The sequence below is a fragment of the Carassius gibelio genome, chromosome A1 (assembly GCF_023724105.1).
Source record: "Carassius gibelio isolate Cgi1373 ecotype wild population from Czech Republic chromosome A1, carGib1.2-hapl.c, whole genome shotgun sequence".
In the NCBI taxonomy this organism is placed as follows: Eukaryota; Metazoa; Chordata; class Actinopteri; order Cypriniformes; family Cyprinidae; genus Carassius; species Carassius gibelio.
This window is the reverse complement of record NC_068371.1, coordinates 26009575-26025937: the sequence shown is the minus strand read 5'-3', so window position 1 is coordinate 26025937 and position 16363 is coordinate 26009575. Positions and strand designations below refer to the sequence as shown.

General features: G+C 37.8%; 3 protein-coding genes across 5 annotated transcripts; 1 reads left to right on the top strand and 2 right to left on the bottom strand.

The window, feature by feature from the left end:
- Window positions 1–1674: 1674 nt before the first annotated feature.
- On the top strand, window positions 1675–4976 carry LOC128016728 (cyclin-dependent kinase 2-associated protein 2-like). Of its 3 annotated transcripts, none has more exons than XM_052601448.1 (6): window positions 1675–1782; window positions 1897–1952; window positions 2229–2385; window positions 2828–2919; window positions 3962–4082; window positions 4657–4976. In XM_052601448.1, exons 3-6 carry the CDS (start codon window positions 2331–2333, stop codon window positions 4722–4724), a joined length of 336 nt encoding a protein of 111 aa, XP_052457408.1. In that variant the 5' UTR covers window positions 1675–1782; window positions 1897–1952; window positions 2229–2330; the 3' UTR covers window positions 4725–4976. The 3 variants fall into 3 exon arrangements, with proteins under 3 accessions (XP_052457408.1, XP_052457415.1, XP_052457399.1); XM_052601455.1 differs by having other exon boundaries at window positions 1680–1782; window positions 2250–2385; XM_052601439.1 differs by having other exon boundaries at window positions 1689–1952.
- Window positions 4977–5099: 123 nt separating this feature from the next.
- LOC128016717 (AH receptor-interacting protein) lies at window positions 5100–9911 on the bottom strand. Its single transcript, XM_052601430.1, has 7 exons — window positions 9713–9911; window positions 8772–8954; window positions 8406–8594; window positions 7825–8001; window positions 6474–6615; window positions 5976–6208; window positions 5100–5853 (listed from the first exon to the last, which is right to left on the bottom strand). The coding sequence occupies exons 1-7, from the start codon at window positions 9809–9811 to the stop codon at window positions 5848–5850; spliced, it is 1029 nt and encodes a 342-aa protein (XP_052457390.1). The 5' UTR covers window positions 9812–9911; the 3' UTR covers window positions 5100–5847.
- A 1627-nt stretch (window positions 9912–11538) lies between these two features.
- LOC128015909 (uncharacterized) lies at window positions 11539–14688 on the bottom strand (the record flags this gene model as incomplete). Its single annotated transcript, XM_052603785.1, has 8 exons — window positions 11539–11568; window positions 11764–11852; window positions 12055–12231; window positions 12344–12713; window positions 12816–12866; window positions 13103–13194; window positions 13491–13608; window positions 13774–14688. Coding segments are annotated over 8 exons (1842 nt in total), but the record flags the coding sequence as incomplete, so codon positions are not given.
- Between the last annotated feature and the right edge of the window lie 1675 nt (window positions 14689–16363).

The window sequence follows — 16363 nt, the reverse complement described above, 5'->3', positions numbered from 1 at the left end:
GCTACGACATTTAAGGATCCTTCTCTGTAAATAATAATAATAATAATAAATAAATAAAACATGAGTTAAGTCTAGTAGGTTCGAACAGTGCGTGTTCTTTGACTGAATGATTCAGTTTATTAAAATGCATTTAGAATGATCACAAAATTCAAGATGTAGTGGCAGAAATGTATACATGTATATCATTTCATAGTTAATCAGTATCACAGGAAGACTTCGTACAGCAGTTAAATAAACAAGAATTTGATACACTTACTGTGTTTTGCTATTTCGCTCTGTTGAATGAATCAACCGTTAAAATATATTTTCTATAAAAAAGTATTCAACATTTTATTTTTTAAATATCAAAACAGAATTAATGCATTTGTAACTGCAGGTTAAAACATCCATGTGCTGCATTAAACAGTGTGTAAATGTATCTAAGTCCCACTTTTAATGCAGCTTCTGTGTTTCCTCTGCATTGCAAAGATGAATTTCATCAATACTGATTTAATTTGCTTGGTAAAAGCCCAAATGATTTATAATATTAACTGATTAATTGACTTAAGTTAAGAATTTGACTGAAAAGATGATGCACACTTTTAGGAAAAAAAAATTCTTTATAAAGGTAAAATTGCCCATAAAAGGTACAAATCAGTTTAAACTTATTGGAAAATATATTTAGAATATATATATGTAAAAAAAAAAAAGTCTGGAGTCAGCTGTCCACGGTATTCCTTAAGCTATAAGCACAATAACACACTCAGGAAAAAATATATTCTAATTATCATTATCGATAAAACCCCAGGAAGTATCACGAAATATGTTTTGTCAATATTGCACACCCCTAATATATTTAACATTTTGTTAGGAAAAAAAATTAATTAAATATGAGTTGCCCTTTTTTCTACTTGAGCCCCTGCCCCTCAAAATATCTGTGTACGTCCCTGCTACAGTATGCATGGCATTAATCATTTAGAAGCAGATCTGATTTCGGCATGTAAGTGCTTTCTGTCTATATGTGACCAGGGGAGGTGCCTAAATTGATGACAGTGAAATGGCCTCCACTCCAACAATCTGCCACTTCTACTGAAGTATATAGCCAGAAGTTTTCATTGGGCTTTCCTGCAGAGCAAATTCCAATGCATCAACAGAAAACAAATATTGATTTGACTTTTTAAAAGATTACAATGGATCCATCTCACACAGCGTGCCAAAGAAGCCTGAAATCACTAACAGCTTTAACATCCTGATAAAAGAAGATTTTCCTTGAAACAGCTGCCAGTCAATAAAAAAATGATAATTATATAGGCTATATTTCTTGTGTACATTGCACATTGTATTTTTTATCTGACTGTGCTGTACATCTCATGCAGTAGTGAATACTTGCATATTGACATACAATAATTCTAGAATTTATTCTATTTAGTTCTATTCTATTATTTTCTACTGCTCTATGCCATTTGCCATTCTATAGATAAATAGATACATAAATAAAACTACTTTAGACTATGCATTTTCCAAACATGTTCCCATCTCATTGATGCCCAGTCTCTGCAAACACCTAAACAAGAAAATTCCGGAACGGAATCTTCATTGTGGAAGAGTGAGGGCAAAGGCGTGTGCCGCAACGTTAAGGATGCAAGCTGCCGTTAAGACCCAAAGAAGAAGAAGAAGAAAGGCGTGTGCCTGATGACGCAGTCACTCGTTTTTGCCGTGTATCATGGGAAAATAACATAGCAGGCTAGCACGCGCAGGAAGAGAGGAGTAGAACCGACACCTCCGCGGAACGAAACTATTCCCGTACAGTCTATTCCTCTTTTACCTCCTCGAACAAAGTGTAAACCGGCGCTCTGAAACCATCTTAAACTAACCGACGTATCGCGAAGTGTTCACGGTTGTTGCTGTTTGTTTCAGTTGTCGGCTTGTTGGATATTTAGCGCGTGTCGCTGTCGAGCGAGTTCGCGGAAGAGGTGGGTAGTTAAATTTACCTTTCATAAACCACCACAGGCATCCTCCACTCATTAATACACCACATATATTTCGATTTTATATAAAATGAGTCGTTGTTTTAGCCTAGCTGAAAAGAATGAAAAAGTCAGTCTATAACAGGCGGTTTAAAAAGAGAAGGCACTATTTGAAGCCGGTTAAGTTTAGAGGGGACCGTCTTTTCTGTCCGCTAGCCTTTATCACGTCCCTCACCTCTTCTAATGTTTATATGTATATCTGCTCTTTGTGTTTCCATTAAGTCATCGTCGTTCCTGCTTCAGATAATAAAGTCCATCGAGATTACATTCAGAAGATAAGCGGAAACTTTGTGAAGCGAGGTTACAGTCGACGGCGGTGTAAATATGAGTTACAAGCCGATCGCCCCCGCACCCGCCGGCTCCAACCACACGCCACCAGGTGAGTTTCATTGTGCTCCCCGTTCATTCATTTATTTTGTACATGCATATTTTTTTTTAATTTGAGGTAGTTTTTGTCTAGCATCTTTTCAAAGGCACTGTTTTAATCCCGCGGAAAGGGGTCAGTGAACCTACTGTAAAAGAGGTCAGAGACACGGATAAAGGGGGAGGAGTTAAAGGAGCCATAGCCATCTGTCTCGCTCATTACATTAATGTGCTGCTAACCGCACCCTATCGCTTTTAAGTTTAAAAGTTAACGGGTTTTCTTACACATTTGTGAGTGTACCAAGCCATCACATCTGTGAATGCATCTAATATTGGCTTTATTTTACCTCACTTCCTTTCATTTGCACACAATGGGTGGCGAGATGTCATTGGTTGAGTTTGGCCTTTTGACATTTTCTTGATTTGTGATTGGTCTTCCTCTTGCTCTCTGGTATTAGGATCATGTGGCTCATCTCCATCACTGGCTTCCTCTTCTAACTTTAGACCAGCATTTAGTGACTTTGGTCCACCGTCAATGGGCTTTGTACAAGTAAGTTACGTTTTGACAACAGTGGGCTTTTTAGATATATTTGCAAATTTGAAATTATGATGATAAATATCCTATGAGTCTGTTTTATTTGGAATAAAAACACTACTTTTTTTTTTGTAATGCTCACCAATGATGCATATATTTAATCAAAATACAATAACATAAAATAAAAATCGTTATTATTTGAAATATGACATAAAAATATAAAGGTTTAAAATTAAAAATATTTTAATTTTTTTTAACTTATTCCTGTGAGGACGATTCTGAATTTTCAGGAGCCATAACTTTACTTTTTCTTTCAGAAATCATTCTAATATATGGATGTGTTGCTTAAAAAAATATTTATTGTTAATAATCAATGTTGCCTACAGTTGTACTAATTAATATTTTTGTAGAAACTGTCATGCACCACTATTCAAAAGATTGTTAAATTAGATTGGGGGGAGGGGTTGGCTATAAATTGATAAAAAGTGACAGAAATATTATGTAACATTATAAATATTGTAATTATTTCAAATTAATGCTGTTTTTTTTACTTTATATTTAATGGAGAATCCTGATTTTGTTTTCACCAAAATATTAAGCAACAAAAACACTAATATTAAGAACCATTATTATTAATAGAGCACCAGTAATTGATCAAAACTTAGCACCAAATCAGCATAATACAGTATACAGCTGAACATTCAGCTTTGCCATCTCATGAATAAATTACATTTTTGAAATATATTCAAATAGTAAACTTATTTTAAATTATATTTAAAAATATAACTCTTTTCATTCAGTTTGATTAAATAAACGCAGCCTTGATGAACATTAAGACAACTTACAATACATTTAAAAAATAAAATCTTAATTATTCCAAAAACTGAAAGGATAGAGTATGCGTAGATGTGTGTGGGTGTGTGTGTGTGTATATATATATATATATATATATATATATATATATATATATATATATATATATATACACCACACACACATACAGATATCTCATAAAAAAGAGGGTTCATATCACTTAGACTTCTCTTGTATTCTGTAGCCTGTTAAAGTGTCACAGGGATCTACCTATAGTGAGCTGCTCTCTGTCATTGAGGAGATGAGCCGTGAAATTCGTCCTACCTATGCTGGCAGCAAAAGTGCCATGGAGAGGCTGAAGAGAGGTACTCTGAACCCTTCAGAATAAAGTGCATGCAGCACATTTGTAACAGTGACGTTAAGCCCTCTAGAATAATGTGATCGTAAGTGCAGTTGTGATAAGTTTTCTGACTTTTTAAGATATATGTGAGATCAGACAATGTTTCTTTGGTCAGCACGAAGGCTTTCCTACTAAGCTGTTGTGCTAATCACTTGAGTAAAATTAATATAGAATATTTATAATTCCAGTAGCCATTAATTAATTACAGTGGAAGCCACTTATTTGTACTATAGATAATATTTTTTATATTATATTGCTGATTAATTATTGAAGTTGCAGTACATGTAAAAGTTGTAACTTCTAATGCCTGACCTGTAATGCTTTTTTTCGTGTCTATTTATAAGTATACATACAAATATTATGTATATTATAAATACAGTAAAGTAAAATTAGTAAAATATTAGGTTCATTAGTAAACGGCCTGTCAATCAACATTACTACTTAGTAGTCATTTTTCACATTTGTATGTTAGCACTTGGTCTTATTTGGGTAAATGTTTGCTTGTTTGAAATGGCTGACAAGTCTTTGTCTTTCATCAGGTATCATCCACGCACGTGCTCTTGTCAGGGAGTGTCTAGCGGAGACAGAACGAAGTGCTCGCACATAACATTCACTCACACACACACCCTCTCTCTGGTACTCATCTCCCCAATGGTCTTTTTCTCATAAATGCGCTCCTTCTCTTTGCCAAGCTATTTACAAAACCATGTCTTTCTATCTTTCCTATTGACCTTTGTCCATCATGCATAGCTATCTCCCAGATGTACACCTCATGTAGTGTTAACGCCATTAGCATAATTTTTTTAAGCCCAATTTTTGCAATTCTGTATTTAAATAATAAAAAAAAAACACAAAACAATTTGTCATATTTTCAGTTCCATTGAATGCAATGCTTGTGTAAAATGTGGGATAAGTGATTCCCAAATATTTTTATTTGGCTTCAGTTACAACAACTGCAGAACAGCAATAACATCTTAAGAAGTGTTTCGAAAATAGCAATTTATTTGTAGTGACACACACCGATGTAACTGACAAATCCATTAATGAACAACACAAAGTGAATGAATATGTTTTCAGTGATGGGGAAGTGGATACTTTTACATACCATCACAGTGTTTACATTGTGTCTTTCACTTACATATTTAGTAGGCCTTCTAATTTCCTTAATCTTTCTATATTAAATGTGTAGTATATATATATAAATGTATATAAAGACAATGAGGGTTAATAGCAATACAATTAATAAACATGATAAATACAAAAAAAATTGAGGGATATAGACAAAGAAATCCTAATTAACCAGGCTAGCATTTTTAACATCTTCAGATTTTCTTTCAAGTTTGGTTCATTCGCATTGCCCTTAAAAAGCACTGTCCTTAATGAACCAGGTTCTATCAACTATATCCAAAGACTGAATATACAAGGTAACAAGGCAGTAAGCTGGTATTTACTCTTTTCTGGAACACAGGAGATGCAGATCCTATTAGCAACTCCATGAAAATGGGCACTTCTCAATAAATGATGGGTTACTCAGAGGATAAATGAATGGATTCAAGTGCATGTAACATTATGCACTCCTAATTGGTGTATCTAATAATAATACATGAGGAGGTGGTGATAAACAATATGATGAACTTGTGAGGGACCAATTTATCAGAGTGCATGTGCTCCAACTTGATAATGGCCTAACTACATCCTTTTAAATGTAAAATTGGAAGTTCATCTTTGTTTCAGCCCTGAAAAAGAAAAGAAAAATAGCATAGGTTACTTAACTGAGTAATTTTTGTTGTTTTTTAACAATTTTTTTTTAATATTCACTCATTTAGAATTTGCTAATGAGATGGAAGACGGAACAAACCGTGGAAGCTGCAGCAGAGGCTTTGCTGTTATAGTTGAAAAGGTTTTTGTAGCGTCCCTTCTCCTCTTTCTGTTTTTCCCGAATGCGATCCTCCATTGCCCTCAACTCCTTTGCAACTGAGGTTTCGAGTGATGGGTCTAACTGAATCGCTCTGGCAAAGTCAGCTCTTGCCTCTGCTTCATTCCATACTGCTGCATGAGCTTTTCCTCGTTTGAAATATGCCTTTACATTGTCTATGAAAAAGACAAGAATGAGTATGGGCATCTGTAAGACAATTATTAAATGTAACTCCTGGTAGGAGATTGCTCATGCCAAGTCTCATTGCAAAAACAGTTTAGTTTAGTCAAAAACATGACTGCTCCGTGTGTGTGTGTGTGTGTTCACTTGAATGGGTTAAATGCAGACCACAAATTCCAAGTATGGGACACCATACTTTGTTAAATTAACAAAGTGGGTTGTTATAAAGAATTTAGACTCAGGGCTAGTTTTGATATTTACCGTCGTACTTGTTGATGATAGAAGAGCAGTGCTCCAAAACCTCATAGTACTGGCCCAGAAGATGCTTGCACTGGCAATAGTTGAGAAGGAGAGGAGTGATCATGAGATCTAGTTTGATCCATTGGTCATCACCCGGACGCTCCTATAAACAGAGAATATATGTTTAAAGTAAAACTTCCACCCTTGAATATAAGAATACACTATTGGCTAGGGTTGCACAATGGTTAAACTAAAAAATAAAAATCTTAAAAAGCAAATTTTTTTTTTTTAATTTTCTATTAAACAACCTTGAACTGTAACACAGAGGCTGTCTAAATGCATTTACTCACTTATCACAATTACAAAAAAAAACAAAAAAAAAAACATGCAAGATACATATTTGGATTTTTTTTCAATGAGGAAGTGTTTTTTCCCCCTGACAGTTTAGTCACAGCAAACAGCTCAGTTTGCCTTGTAGAGGAAAGCAGACTGGCTATATGACACTCTCATCTGAGCAGAATAAATCAATGGCGATTGCTTAACTCCAACATGCATTTTTGTCAGTGTTTTCAGATCATTAGTGATTTTTTGCAGACCAGAGTGCAATTGCGAATGCTTGCCATTTTGGGAGATTTAGAAAAACACTGGGAGGAAAATTGATCTGTAAGAAAAGCTCTGATTGGAGGATCTGAACTCTTGACATCTGGCAACCCAAGCATGAACTTTGCAATTGTTTGTACCTGGACTTTAAAGAGGACTCTTTTTGGTTTCTTTTTAGTGATAGTTTCAAAGTACACATTATATTCACATTTGTCTCTTTTAGGTGAAAATAATTTTTTGATATTAGAGATAATAATGATAAATGTATAAAATCGTTAAGACAGAAGAAAAGTTTCTGTGACAGCAAGTATACAAATACTTAATTACAAATCCAGTAAACTACTTTATAAAGCTGTCAACAAAACGTTTATGCAACTGTACAAAGAAAATGAACTTGGTGCACTTTGCATTCCCCAAACTCCCAGCTTATCCAGAGATGGACTTTTGCATTTACTGAGAACTGAGCCACTAAAAACATTGGATGATCATGCACATTAAAAACAGAGTGTGTCAGAGACTATAAGTGCAGAAATCATCAACTGGTGAGAAAGATTCACAGTTTAGGTCAGGGGCCTCCAAACTCGGTCCTAGAGGGCTGGTGTCATGCAGAATTTAGCTTCAACTTGCTTCTAGAATGCCTTGTAAAGACCTTGATAAGCTGGTTCAGGTGTGTTTGATTAGGGTTGTACTCTACAGTAGGACCGAGACTGAAGACCCCTGGTCTAGGTAATTAATGAGGACCATTCATTGCTCAGCAGCTATTAAGGCTGACCTTCATCTGTAAGTTCTTCAGACAAGCTATGGCACTGTAGTACTTCTCAGCAGCTGCCGAAATATCGCCACTCTTGAAGAGCGCATTTCCATCCTCATGGATCTGAGGGATGGCCTGCATTTTCTCCTCATCTGTCATTGCCCAAATCTCCAATTGGAAGGATCCAGCTGGCAAGATCTTGAGAAGATGAGAATCAGAATCATAAATAAGCAAGTGGGAATTACCAACAGCTATTTTGTAATTAAGGTATATATTAGTGGAAATGCATATTATATTTAGTTCAGTTGGGGGAATAGTTTCCCCAAGATGAAATGTATGAATATCATCAGCTGTTTGGTTACCAACATTCTTCAAAATACCTGCAGGAAACTGAAACTCATACAGGTTTGGAATAAGTAAAGAGTGAGTAAATGATGATAGAGTTTTCATTTTTGGGTGAACTGTCCCTTTAACACCTTAAAATGCATATGGAACGGACAGGAATTTGAGTTATGATGCTGTTCATGCGGTTGTCTGAGCTCTCTGTCCACTTTCATGTAAAACTACAACTCCAAAAATTAGATCATGCTTCTGTTTCTCACCTCCAGCATTTCCAGAGTAAAGACTAGAGGCTGAGGATTAGTCTGCAACTTATCCAGATCGGGGTGACCCATAGAATGATGCGAGTGAACCTGAGCTATCCCACAGCAGTGTCTCTGTCCTTCCAGTGGGTCTTTCCCATGGCTGATGTTGCGTAGTGACAGAGAAACCAGAGGGTAGAGAGCTGTGTGCTACGAGCATTAAAAACAACAAAATCAGTACTGGGAATAAGTACTATCTGGTTGAACTTAAAAAAAGATATAATTATTGGTATTTATTTACATATATGTAATATTATAAATATGTAGAAGGTGTACAAACAGGGTTAGGAGGCAGAGAAGAATGAACTGACAAGACAGGTCACTGACCTTAACATCACAGGTGAAATCAGCAATTTCCCCCTCTCTCATAGTGGTAACCACCTGCTCCCACACAGGAAGCTTGAACTTCTTCCCCAGGATGAGCTCCATAGGTTTACTGCGGCCTCCCATCGTCCTGGAGTCATCCAACACAGTGCCATCGCAAAGGCTAGTGCGGTAATGAAACTTCACCTTTCAAGAGAGAAAAATACAAAATGTAATTTTTACCTGATATTTGTTGCAGTATGACATTGTTTAAAATTCTCTGCATTTTGAGCCAATAGGCTCTCAAGTGCAAGAACAGTTTGTTTACATTTAGTACTGCCAAGCTATGCTAACTCTTAATTCGATTTTTCGAGGTTAAATTAATAAATCAATACGAATTTACTAATATAATACAGTATATGTTCCCTTGCCTTCGACTCAAGCACCACAAGACACAGAAAGAAAAGATTATTTTATGTCAGGCTCCACAGGGTTAATATTATATAACTGATGGCGCTAGCAGCTATATGATGTTGCTGTTATGGGGTACGTATCTTTAAGCATTCATTCATTACAGATTAACCTTTTTTTCTCCCCTTTCGGTGCCAGAAAATGCAATCAGACAGACATCCTGTTTGTGAGACGGCCTTCATAGAGCATAGCATCAGGTATCCATCCCGATGCTTAGCTAACGGCTAAATCTGAATACCTGGCGCCTCCCTTGTAAAAAACAAAACAAAAAAAGACATCAAACAGTTTAAATTCTTATATTCGAATTGCAACATATGCATAACGCATTACATTGTAAAACGTTTGGCCTATTTTCCGTCGAAATTAAGCCCATATTAAGCGTACAAACGGGCGAATCTAGCTAGCTCCCTATCTTTAGAGTTCGACGCGTTAAATAACAACACATCTTTTGCTCGTCTGGACGTTTCATTACTGTAAATTGTACGTTACACTACCTTTGTTCCATTGGGAAACGTTGAAAGTTCTCCTTTTCCGGGAGAGATGACTTTTTTCTGAATGCCATCAGCTTTGAGCTTTAAGTCAATTTCCTCCATTCTTCTGGAAGATGTAGAACAGAACAGTGTCGCTCGTTGAGTCCAGATGGCGCTGCAGCGAGGAGCATCACCAGCCGACTGCAAACTGTGGCTTCTTCTTCTTCTTGATTTTCTTTGGGTGGGTGGTATACAGATTTAAGGTGCATTACCGCCACCTGCCGGGTGTGGATTAAAATTATACAAAAATATTGGCGTTATCTTCTAAAATACCCATGTCTTTATCAGATATTGCACTACAAATTAAACGATTTATCATTTGAATTGCGTCTTCATTATTATTTATCTTTGTTATTCAACCTTTACCAACATTTCTTTGATTGTTATAAATCCGTCTTCAGGTTTTCATCCATTTTTTATGTCATTTCTCCATGTAGTTTGATTCAAAGCTTCTTTAGTCTTTCTATATTTTACTTTCATGTCTATGTTTGTGGCTTCTTTTGCCCATTTATCTGCCAACTTGCTTCCTTTCACACCTATTAGCTGGTACCCAACTGTAAAGTACATTTGAACCCATCCTCTGAATCTTGTACATTGTTTGAAGGATCTCTTTCAGCTTTGCTTTTCATGAGACCTATTTTTAATATCCTTAAAACATATACATATATGTGTGCTCAGTTGTTTTATTTTCCTTAACCTGTAACGCTGTTTTGCTTTTGTTTTCTCTGTAGTGTTTATTGATAGACATTTTTTTTTCTCTTTTCATTGACTGTTTTTTAACTGTTCTGGTCTTATTTTATACTTCCACTGCCTACAGAACACTGGCAATCAGGAATCGTTTTGCAAGTCAGTTTCAGTGTTCGAAATCCTATATCATACTACTCTTACTATTTCAGCTGTATCCAGTATGTATCATGTGCATAATATGCAAAAAATCTGCATTCATGGAATAAACGGATGACCTATTATAATTGCGAGAATCTGCTCAATATAACTGGTAACAGTACAGAAGCTGTGTTCTGAATTGCAGACTACCATACAACTCCTATGGTATTGTAGTATTCAATTTGTATACTGTGAATGTTCGGTGAATTTTCTGTATGCATGGAATTCCCTGATTACCTACTACTTTTGCTGAAATCTGATGATCTGTATGCATCTGAGGATGCTGCATGCATCCATGTGATGTTTCATGTTCACACACGGGAGAGAACTGGACGCAGGAAATAGTAATTATACATGTAACCCTTTTATATGGACATATATACATGTTACTGCAACAGCCAATGTCTATTACAGTATACAGCATAAATAGAGGGGCGCTGATACATTGAAATTCAACAATAAGCTTTAAGAAGGTTAGCTTTTATTTCAGTACTGTAAAAAAGATATTTTAGAAAATGAAAGAGTTATACCATAACTCTAAATTCAATTGTGTATTTTAGATAATGTCATGTCCTACGATCTGAGAAACTGACACTCCACTCCACCGAACTATACACATAATGGTTTCGATGTTGTTTTACTTTAGGTATTTATGTTCAGTGTAAATTTTCATTAATTAATGTATTCATTGAAAAACTGTTTTTAGAGCACTGTCTTTTTATTAATGTAATATAATATATAATAAGACCATACAAGATAAAAGATTATAAGACCATTCAAAAAAACTAAACAACAACAACAACAGTTTTTCACTGAGTATGCAAGAATGGAAATGGAGCTCTGGGTCACGATGAGCTGTCAGTAGATGACAACGCCTGGGCTGGCTGTGACAGGGAACACGCCCACTATTTGCCGAATTTCTTCATATCTGAGCCCTGAAATAAAGGAGAAAAAAAATCAGGATTATTATTTTTTAAATTTTAATTTGGAAACTGGAGTGTCTTCCTACTGTTACAAATTATCATCTATATATGTACAAGGATAGGCTACATACCACACAAAAGGCTTTCAGAATCTTTACAATTTATAATAACCTTTTTTTTTACTTTGTAAATAATTTAATTCAGTACCTTAAACCATTCATGGTGCAGAATCTTGGCCAAATCGAGTCGCTCTGCTGGCTCACGCTGCAGGCAAGAGCAGATCAATTGGCAGCACTCTGCAGAAAGATAAGAGAGGCTGATTATTACTTTTAGCTTCATTATTCTAAACTGTACAACTAGACAGGTCTGGATGTTAGAAATCTGGACAGAAAAATCCTGCATTAATTACTATTATTCTTTTGCCTGTCATGTTTTGTTCTTCTCTTTTGTATAATTTAGAATTACAATCAGCTTTCTTTGCTGTCATGAAGTTCTTACCTAGTGATAAGCCAGCTATACACCAACGGTTCCGATTGATCATAATCAGGTCGGCGTTATCTGGAAATGTCCCGCATACCAGCGAGAACAAGAGCACTCCCAATGAATATACCGTCGCCGGCTCCCCGTGGTACTTGCCCTCTGATATGAATTCGGGTGGACAGTACATTCGTGTGCCTGTCAGAAAAAGAGATTTTGTGTTATGTGAATTGCATTACCACAGCATTTTGTCTAGGCGCCCATTAGCATGGTACTTGAGTGATTCCTATTCCATGGCTTCAATACATACCCCTGAATGTAGTATAGGGTGCCCTTTGAAGGAGGTCGCCACACCCAAAGTCAATTAGTTTGACTTCTAGGGTGTCCTTGTTGATCAGAATGTTTTCCTTTTTGATGTCTCGGTGGAGCACTCCACGTTGGCAGCTCATGTAAGCGGCTTGTGTTGTCTGCTGCATGACAACCCGAGCCAACTCCTCATCGATTCTTCCTCCATGGCGCTGCACAAAATCAAACAAGTCCTCGCAAGGAATAGGCCGCTCCAGAATCATGATGCAGTATTCACCCACATCCTTCCAGTCCAGCAGCTGGATTATCTGGGGAACTCTGGGGCCTTCATTTACGAGGATTAAAAGAGCTACCTCCAGTGGAAGAGGTTCAGGCTGAAAGGAAACCCAGTTTTAAGATGGTTAAACAGAGGTGGATTCCCAAATACTGAAAACAGCCACTCAAGGGAAAAAATATAGAAAGCACTGTCTACTTACAAAGCTGATGTAGTGCATATGCTCTGTTTTCTTGACAAATTTCACTGCCACCTGATCAACAAAAAAGAAGAAGAATTTGTATGATAAATATTTATAATTAACATGTGTAGAGGTCATATCATTGAAATCATTATTCCTGAACAGGTATGTAAAGTTTTGTGAATATAAATTCCAAGTAAAAATGTAAAACACAAGATACACTAGAAGGACTTGCACCAAATGCAAAAGGATGAAGATAAGATATTACTGGCTAGGTAAAAAAGTAGTATATAAATAAAAAATTATACCTCAAGGCCATCCTTCACACGCCTCCCTTCATAGACGGCTCCAAATCCTCCTTGACCCAGCATATTGCCGACTTCATAGTAGGAAAAGATGTCTATAAAAGATAAATAAGAGTATTTGACATTAAAAATCAAGCCATGTCCAACAAAGTTTATATTTATTTAACAAAAAACTGTCAAACAAATTTCTCTCATCTTATATAATTTACACATGCAGTTTTATCAGATCAAATTAATAAAAATTAATTTGGATATTTTAATTAGAAGTAAAACAAAATTATCAAAACAGTTTTTTTCCATAAGAACTTCAAATTCTTATTCATCAATTACCACATAAAAATCAGTTATTAAGTATACATTTCCAAAGTGCAAATGAAAGGCTGATTCATACCTGAGCAAGGATCAAATAAAGACTTGGTGTGGCCTGGAGTTTGTAGGATGTCCGCACTCCAGTCAGACACAGCAGGTACTGGACCTTGGAGTGCATCAACACTCCAGTCAGACTCGACCTGGGCTGGAGCTTGTTGGGCTGGAGCTTGTTGGGCATCAGTACTCCACTCATACTCGACCTGGGCTGGAGCTTGTTGGGCATCAAGACTCCAGTCAGACTCAACCTGGGCTGGAGCTTGTTGGGCTGGAGCTTGTTGGGCATCAAGACTCCAGTCAGACTCAACCTGGGCTGGAGCTTGTTGAGCATCAACACTCCAGTCAGACTCGACCTGGGCTAGAGCTTGTTGGGCTGGAGCTTGTTGGGCATCAACACTCCAGTCAGACTCGACCTGGGCTGGAGCTTGGCGGGCTGGAGCTTGTTGAGCGTCAACAGTCCATTCAGACTCGACCTGGGCTGGAGCTTGTTGAGCATCAACACTCCAGTCAAAATCGACCTGGGCTGGAGCTTGTTGGGCTGGAGCTTGTTGGGCATCCACACTCCAGTCAGACTCGACCCGGGCTGGAGCTTGTTGGGCTTCAAGACTCCAGTCAGACTCGACCTGGGCTGGAGCTTGTTGGGCTGGAGCTTGGTGGGCATCAAGACTCCAGTCAGACTCGACCTGGGCTGGAGCTTGTTGGGCATCAACACTCCAGTCAGACTCAACCTGGGCTGGAGCTTGGTGGGCTGGAGCTTGTTGAGCGTCAACACTCCAGTCAGACTCGACCTGGGCTGGAGCTTGTTGGGCTGGAGCTTGTTGGGCATCCACACTCCAGTCAGACTCGACCTGGGCTGGAGCTTGTTGGGCTTCAAGACTCCAGTCAGACTCGACCTGGGCTGGAGCTTGTTGGGCTGGAGCTTGTTGGGCTTCAAGACTCCAGTCAGACTCGACCTGGGCTGGAGCTTGTTGGGCTGGAGCTTGTTGGGCATCAACACTCCAGTCAGACTCGACCTGGGCTGGAGCTTGTTGGGCTGGAGCTTGTTGGGCATCAAGACGCCAGTCAGACTCGACCTGGGCTGGAGCTTGTTGGGCATCAACACTCCAGTCAGACTCGACCTGGGCTGGAGCTTGTTGGGCTGGAGCTTGTTGGGCATCAACACTCCAGTCAGACTCGACCTGGGCTGGAGCTTGTTGGGCATCAGCACTCCACTCAGACTCGACCTGGGCTGGAGCTTGTTGGGCTGGAGCTTGTTGGGCATCAGCACTCCACTCAGACTCGACCTGGGCTGGAGCTTGTTGGGCATCAACACTCCAGTCAGACTCGACCCGGGCTGGAGCTTGTTGGGCATCAACACTCCAGTCAGACTCGACCTGGGCTGGAGCTTGTTGGGCATCAACACTCCAGTCAGACTCGACCTGGGCTGGAGCTTGTTGGGCTGGAGCTTGTTGGGCCTCAACACTCCAGTCAGACTCGACTTGGACTGGAGTTTGTTTGGCATCAACACTCTGGTTGTTGATGGTGTGGCCTGGAGCTTGGAGGGTGTCAACATTCTGGGCGACCACAGTGCAGGGTGGAGTTTGGAGGACTTTTTTACTAGGTCTCATACAACCAAAAAGTACCTTCCAAATCGACTTTTCACATTTCTCCTTCTTTCTTCCTCCTTTCGCCCTATCCACATCAGAGGCAAGCTCAGTGCAGGCCACATCTTGAAGGAGGCCTTGGACACTGGAAATCTGGTCTAAAGAGGAATGACATTAACCATTATTATGAATATAAGATAAATACGATATGACATCCTCTTCTTAGCGCCTACTCATATTACTGCAAGTACACTAGCTATTAACTATGAAGTCATTTTTTCTGATGCTCGGCAGTCCTCTATAGTGCAAGCATTTTCATTCTCATGTGCAAGTGAAAAATTACTTCAGCATGCAAGTGATGTCTTCCCAATACACTTTATAACAACTTTCATATAACATTAATATTTATTAATGTTTCATATAACATTAACATACCATAATTTACATTATAAATACATTAATGCTTAACAGATATTTAAAATACCTTTGAGTGTATACTAAAAATGTATTTATTAAATACATACTAAATATACTAAATACTGTATACTAAATAAAAAAAGTAATGCCTTTCAAGTTTAATCATATATTTTCTTATTCATATTTGAACGTTCTTTCATAGACTATTGATCTGTTAATATTTTTTTAATGAAAATTGTTCTTCATGATCATAGACTGATTCATTCAAGGCTGAAAATGGCTATGAAAATGTGACAGCATCTATTTTCATGTGCCATGTATCAAACACACAGTTTAGTTTTTCAATGTTTGAGCAAAAGTATTTTGTATGATGTAACATGACCCTAAATTTTTCACTGTGCCTTATTTTTTTAGGTGCTCATGAACTAAAAAATAAGTATATAGTCCTGGACAGACTTAAGCAAATAAATGCATTTTATATTCTCATAACTTGGTCATGTAACTTACTATTGGTGTTTCTCCTAGACTGTAGCACAGCTGCATCAGCTCCCTGATCTTTTTTCTCACCCTCAGATGAGCTTGTCTTCTCTGTGTATTTTTCACCAGCTCCCCTATTACCAAATAGTGCCTTCCAAACCCTCTTAATCTTTTTTAATTTCGTCTTCGTTTTTCCTCTTTTCACCTCATCCACTTCAGAAACAGGTTGTGTTGAGGTGGGAGTGGTGAATGGGTTTCCACCGCTTCGCTGGAATAATGTGGTGCTGTACATGGTTGGAAATTGTACACTTGACCACAATTCTCAGCTTTTTTGCAGTGTGATATTTGATTTTTCAATCTTATTTTTTAACTGCTGTTCTTTAAACTGCTGATGAGCAAAGTTGTAGATGACCAAAAAGCA